The sequence below is a fragment of the Arachis ipaensis genome, chromosome B04 (genome assembly GCF_000816755.2).
Source record: "Arachis ipaensis cultivar K30076 chromosome B04, Araip1.1, whole genome shotgun sequence".
Classification (NCBI taxonomy): Eukaryota; Viridiplantae; Streptophyta; class Magnoliopsida; order Fabales; family Fabaceae; genus Arachis; species Arachis ipaensis.
The window spans coordinates 87,294,692-87,301,677 of record NC_029788.2 but is presented as its reverse complement, the minus strand read 5'-3'; the positions used below and the strand labels follow the sequence as shown (position 1 = coordinate 87,301,677).

The 6,986-nt window shown below is 33.2% G+C and overlaps 1 protein-coding gene and 1 pseudogene across 1 annotated transcript in view; one reads left to right on the top strand and one right to left on the bottom strand.

The window, feature by feature from the left end:
* LOC107636653 lies at positions 1,446–3,618 on the bottom strand (annotated as a pseudogene).
* The window catches only part of LOC107636652 (protein SPIRAL1-like 1), a 3,380-nt gene continuing 585 nt past the window's right edge, over positions 4,192–6,986 (top strand). Inside the window, exons 1-2 of the mRNA XM_016340149.2 lie at positions 4,192–4,323; positions 5,430–5,745. Coding sequence (XP_016195635.1) covers positions 5,461–5,745 — 285 coding nt within the window. The 5' untranslated portion in view covers positions 4,192–4,323; positions 5,430–5,460. The remainder of the gene's footprint in view (positions 4,324–5,429; positions 5,746–6,986) is intronic.

The window sequence follows — 6,986 nt, the reverse complement described above, 5'->3', positions numbered from 1 at the left end:
GGTGGCGTTTAACTCCAACTTAAGGCATATGCACGTGAAATCTTGAAAGCTCAGCCCAAACACTCACCAAGTGGGTCCTGAAAGTAAATTTTTGCACTATCTGCTCTTAGTTACTCATTTTCTGTAAACCTAAGTTACTAGTCTAGTATAAAAACTACTTTTAGAGATTCATTTTTGTAACTTATGACTTTTTTTTACACTTCATATTGTATTTTCTACGACATGAGTCTCTAAACCCCATAGGTGGGGTGAGGAGCTCTGCTGTGTTTCAATGGATTAATGCAATTACTACTGTTTTCTATTCAATCACGCTTGATTCTATTCTAAGATACTCACTTGTACTTCAATATAGAGAATATGATGATCCGTGACACTCATCATTATCCTCAACCTATGAACACGTGCCTGACAGCCACTCCCGTTCTATATGAGCTCAACGTAGTCATTGGGCGACAGCTTAAGTGCGTATCTCTTTGGTTTCTAATCCACAAACCGAGTCCGGAGGTTAGAACCTTCGTGGTATAGGCTAGAATCAATTGGCAGCATTCCTGGGATCCGGAAAGTCTAAACCTTGTCTGTGGTATTTCGAGTAGGATCTGGGAAGGGATGACTGTGATGAGCTTCAAACCTGCGAATGTTGGGCGCAGTGACAGTATACAAAAGGACAAGGGTCCTATTCCGACGCTAGTGAGAATCGACAGATGATTAGCCGTGCGGTAGCTGTACATGGTATTTTTCATCTGAGACGAGAAATTCGACAGTTGATTAGCCGTGCAGAGATCGTACTGGTATTTTTCATCCGAGAGGATCATAAAGCTTGCCATTGATGGAAGCCATGCGTGTTTGGAGAAGAAGACAGTAGGAAAGCAGAGATTCAGATGACAGAGCATCTCCGGAACCTCAGCCTGTTTCTCATTACTGAATCACAAGTACTATTTATTTCATGTTATTTATTTTTCTTAAATACAATCACTCTTATCATTAATCTCCTAACTAAGATTTACAAAATAACCATAGCTTGCTTCAAGCCAACAATCTCCATGGGATCGACCCTTACTCACGTAAGGTATTACTTGGACGACTCAGTGCACTTGCTGGTTAGTTGTGCGGAGTTGTGAAAAGTGTAATCACAATTTCCCACACCAAGTTTTTCAAAGTTTTGTAATCTTGAAGAGAAAAAAATTTATTAAGCACTTTATTTTGTAATCTTGAATTTATCACATAGATTAGCAACATTAAGCTTATTATACAGTTTTGGTAGAAAGATGATTGTTAAAGAGATTATGAAAATCGTAACTATAGTCTATCTAATTACATCATAGAATTCTAAATTATTCATAAGATACTTTATGAATTTGTATTTGCAAATATGAGCTTTACTAGCATATTCATGGCCAAAGTCCAAAGATAGTACACAATGCTACCAGAAATTAACCTCAAGTTTTTGCTGTCTACGTAAAAGCAACATTGGTTATGGACTATGAATTATTGTCTACTTAAAAGCAACATTGGTTATGGTCTATGTGTTATTATAAATCGCCCCCTAAACAGAATTCAAAATGTGCTACTTGCACAAGTAATTCATACTCAACGAGCACCAGCCTTGTTAAGTGCATCCAAAGCTACCACAATTTTGGATCATTATAATCCTTAATTAGAAAGGTAGGCTTTGCTTCCATCAGTAAATGTTCTCGGTTGATTATACCAATAACAAGCATCCCAGCAGCCACTCTAGCTTTGATCCCTGAGGCAGAATCTTATGACAACAAAATAGAATGAAAGTCAAATGCAGAAGTTGAATTATTGATACCACAATCCAATAACATTTAGGTAAAGAACAAAAATCATTATGACATAGAAGAATGCATACCTCAAATATAAATGTATGAACCTTTGATGCTTTGAGAGCTTCAAGACCTTTAAGGTAGAGATATAGATGAGGCTTGCCATGTTCATATTCGTACTGATAATGACAACATCAAAGAAATCTAAGCGGCCAAGCTTTGAGATCATGAGCTTTGCATTCGGTCTTGGAGCATTGGTCACTGCAACGCGCTTCAAGCTACGATCTTCAACCCATTTAATCATTTTATTGAGGCCTCTGCAAAAAGCAAAAAATCTTACTAAAGGATTTAAGAAACATTATAAAACAAATTAATTAGTTATTATTTTGGTCAGGCTCAGCATCAGAGAGCACCATAGGATTTTTATATGGATTAAGATGCCTTGATCTATCTGATTTAGTTTCCCATCCCAACATATGATCCACTAATACAGATAAGGAAATTATATTTAAAAGCTAGTAGCTTATGTAATCGAGCACCAACTATATTTCAGAACTAAGAAACATAATCATCAACCTGAACCACTTATCTTCATACCAAAATGGAGAGTTGGACTCCTTAGGCAACAAGAAAGCTCCAAATGGCACATATCATTCACATTCATACCGCATAACATCCATTTATTCTAAAAGAAACATGCGAAAAATCAATAAAAGCTTTTAGTTTGTCAGAGAACACAAAGTCAAATCATAAAAGATTGATAAAAAACAAAGAGAACTAATGCAACTAAAGTCTAAACTATGAATTCATATCAATAAAAGCTTCTAGTTTTTCACTATTGCTTCCAATCTCCAAAATTTAATCATAAAGAGACTAACTACTTTTTTATGGAAGACATAAGCTGAAGAGTACAACTCCAACCATATAACCAATCATATCTTAATTGCTCATGGAAGATAAATAACAAAAAAAAAGCTAGAATTCAATTTTCAACATAAAAAAATAACATCCACAAATCAGGGGACATACATGCTTGAATTCAATTTTCAATCCAAAGAAAGCTACATTTCAACACAAACAATATAGGAATATACCTTAAGATAATCACAATTTATGTCAATTAAAAAAAAAGACCATAATAGATTGACAATTAAAGAGTTAAAAATACATTATGAAACCTAAAACTTTCAACCTAATCTATAATATTCACATCTTTAATTCGGCAAAATTTTCATGATTTTTGACGGGGCAATAACTTCACAACAAAGGTCGAATTATATTCCAAAAATAATCGCATACCTAAATTTTCATTAGCAATAATATAACACAAAATCAACAAACAGTGCAAATTCCAAAATGAACCAACAACCAAAAAATTAATAAAATCATAAATTTTGACATAGATCCACTCTCTGCTACATTCATCATCATAGTATATAATAGAAACAACATGTATATTGGAACAACCAAAACAATTAAAAAAGATTGATTTTTAAATTAAATTAGAAGAAAAAAAGAAAATTGGAAAAGAAAAAGTAAAAGAAGATGAATTTGCTCATTGGAAGGAAGTAGAAAGGATTGAGAAGGTGGATATACGAGAGGAGCACGGTGCGGTGGTCGGCAGCGATGGAAATCACGAGGGGAAGGGTGCTACAGTGGTCCTGCGGAGGAGGAAACAGCACATGCAGCGAGCGCGTGCGGCGACGGGGTTGGTTGCGGAGGCCACGGGCACTGCGTGAAGGATCGTCGAGGTGGAGGCTGCGGTGGCGCAAATGTGGGCTTGGCCTTGGGTATGCGAGTCACGAGCGGCGAAGATGCGACAGTTGAATGACATGGGTGCGAGTGACGCAGATCAGTCGATTATTTTCCTAATCCTTATATTTCAAATTCTATTTAATGCTAATTATTTAATTTTTTTTAATTTAAATTAATAATTAATTATTGTTGGCAAATCTTGGTAGACTCTAACTTGGTAATCTATACTTTTCCTTGTGTGAATCAGTGTTTTGGGGTTTAGGAAACGTGTGTGGGCGCATGTAGGAATGATACTAGAATTGATTTTTCAGTTTTTGTATATTATATAGTAGAGTAATGCTATGTGTACACTAAATTCAACAATTAAAGATAGCTATCAGTATAAAATACATGTTGAAATATAAATACACATTAAAAATAAATTAAACTACACATGTAATTAATTTTAGTGTATAAATAGCATTTTTGTATATAATATATCTATATTTTTATACTAGTGGTTGATTTTAGTGTACACATAACATAAAACATTTACGTGTTTTCTTAATTCATAGAAGAATTAACCCGACTAAATTGCTTGTCATTTGGTCATCACATTAGACACCATCCACGATTTCATGGCTAAAAAAAATGTCTCTAATATTTGTGTGAAACAAGCTCTGTACCGTAGAATTCTCCTTTCATTTTACCATCGTATTTTATTTATAGTGTGTGTCTTCGTTCTTGTTCCTCACCGACTTTGTTGACATTTTTCGGTTTAGTGATCTCTGAGAGGAAAGAAAAGGTAAGCAAATCTCAAATCTCACTTGTTTCTCTTTCTCATTTCAATCCATTGCATTACCCAGTGGGACAACTTAATTCCCATTAGTAGTTTTATGTCGTCTATGAAATCTTATTTGTTTTCTTGAATTTGATGAGAAGTTTCTCGTTGAATATTTTTTTTCTTTTCAGTTTTTGAAATAAAAGGATATATTTCTGTTTCTGTCGCTGGTTCTTTTTAAACACATGTTGCAATTTCTAGTTCATGAGCGTTTTTCTTTTTTTAATTAAAAGACATTGTTCATAACTTTTGTCTTTTTGCTATGACCAGTGGTTGTTTATTAGATAACGGTGGGATTGGAAAGTATCAATTATTCAACTTACATTGCAAAGTTATCGCTATTTTCTATGTTTTTGGTTCCTCACTTAAAAAAGAACATGCTTATATATTTGATTCGTTGATGGGGTCACTTGCTGCGAGATTCAGCATGTGTTACTTCATTCCATTTGCTATCTTTTATTATTGATTCCATGCACTTTGAGCGTGGGTGTGGTTTGCAGGGCCTGGAATTGTTTCGTTTCTTTTCTTTAGATCTGTATTGTAAGCAGTGTCTAAAGATAATAACAAAAAGATATAAAATTTTGATATATTTGGAGAATAAGTTTAACGGTGTCCACCTCTTGATATAGCATGTGACATATTTAAAGGTTATTTCTAGAAAGTACCCAAAAGATTCCTGAATAAAAAAAGGATAATTATTATTAGGAGAGGAACTTCCTAATGTTTATGTTCTTCTAATCAACGGGAGTGAAAAGCCTTTAAAGTTTTATGGTGATCACTATAGACGTGAATAAGAACTTGTCCATCCGGAAAACTTCCATTGTTGTCATTATTTTGTTATTTATACATTTACCTGTGTACACAATTTGCCATAGATGAATAGTCTTAGTAATATAATGAACAACGAAAATTTCATATGATTGTAGTTTTTCATATTTTTCTAATGTTAAGACAATTATCTCCATGAAATAAAAGGTAATTAACTTATTTACCCTTTACTACATAATGTTGTGAATTTAAAGTTATATTTATGTTATTTCATTAAAGCAACATGCAATGATGCAATGTAGGTTTAGCCGCACAAGTTTAAGCTGACAGAAAATGGGTCGCGGTGTGAGTGCCGGTGGTGGTCAGAGTTCTTTGGACTATCTCTTTGTGACTGATGAGACTGCCAATAACAATGCCCCGGCTGCAGACAATGCCCCAGCTGCAGACATTGCTCCAGCTGCAAGCAGTGAAGGTCAGCCTGCAGATGGTAGCAGCCCTACAGAAAATACTACTGTTACATCACCAGATGATAAGCAAGTTCCACCTGGAGATGTTCCTGGTTATCTTAAAAACAATTACCATCGTGCTGAGGGACAAAACTGTGGCAACTTCGTCACGGTAACCCTTTTACTTCTTCTATTGTGCTAGCTAGTGATATATGCTCGTAGCTTGTCGTGTAGCAATCTCACATCCTACTTTTTGACTTTTTGTAATGTTATATAGTAGAATTTGGATCCTCTAGAATCAAGAAATTAATAAAATGATAAAAGTAAAAAATTAATCAACATTAATTTTATAATTTTTATAAAACGTGTATTTTATCATCTTAATTTAAAAGTGATTAACTTTTTAATTTATCATTTTACTAAATTTCTCATTTTAAAAGATCTCGATCGTATATCATAGAGTAAACACCTAATCCGGTTTTTGTCCATTTTCACGAAAGACAAAGTGATCCCTGTACAAAAAAATGACACTTCGACCCTCAACCTTTTTTATTTTAGGACAATACAATCTCTTTGTTAAAAAAATTATTTAAATAATAATAAAAATTGTTTTTGTGGGGGTTTTAAACCTTCACAAAATTATTTTCAATAATATAGCTAATTACTACCACTACTACCACTACCTTCTTCATCCTCATTATTATGTCTCCTACTTCTGTTATTTTTATTGATTTATCGTCATCATTATTTCCTCTACCGTCATCATCACTAATACCAATATTATCAACATTAAAGTTCTCTTTTTTCATTTCTTATTCGATGTTATTTTTTTATTTTAAAAATTATTTGTACTACAATTATTATTTTTTTTGTGGCATCATTTTTATTGATAGTTTTTCTTCACTTAACCACCATTGGTGAAGGAATTTTTCAAAAACAAACTTATTAATAGTTTGTGGAGATTTAAAACCCCACAAAATACAAATAAAACTCCCACAAAACTAATTTTTATTATTATTTAAATAATTTTTTAACAGAAGGATCGTATTGTCCCAAAATAAAAAGGTTGAGGGTCGAAGTGTCCTTTTTTTTGGACAGAAATCGCTTTATCCTTCGTGAAAATGGACAAAGACCGGATTGAGTGTTTACTCTATATCATATTATCATTTCCATAAAATTTTATTATTTGTCTATGATTTTGATCTCCTGACCTTAAAGACACTTTATCAACTTAATGTGTATTAACATTTCAGTCAATGTGTTGATTACGCATTTATAATTACAGTTTTCAATGTGACCGAAACAATTGTAATAATTTTTTGCACTACCCAACAAGTCTTTTTATATTTTCATGTCTCTAGTTTCGTCTTCATTTTAGACAATAAATTATTGATAATGATAGAAAAATAAAAA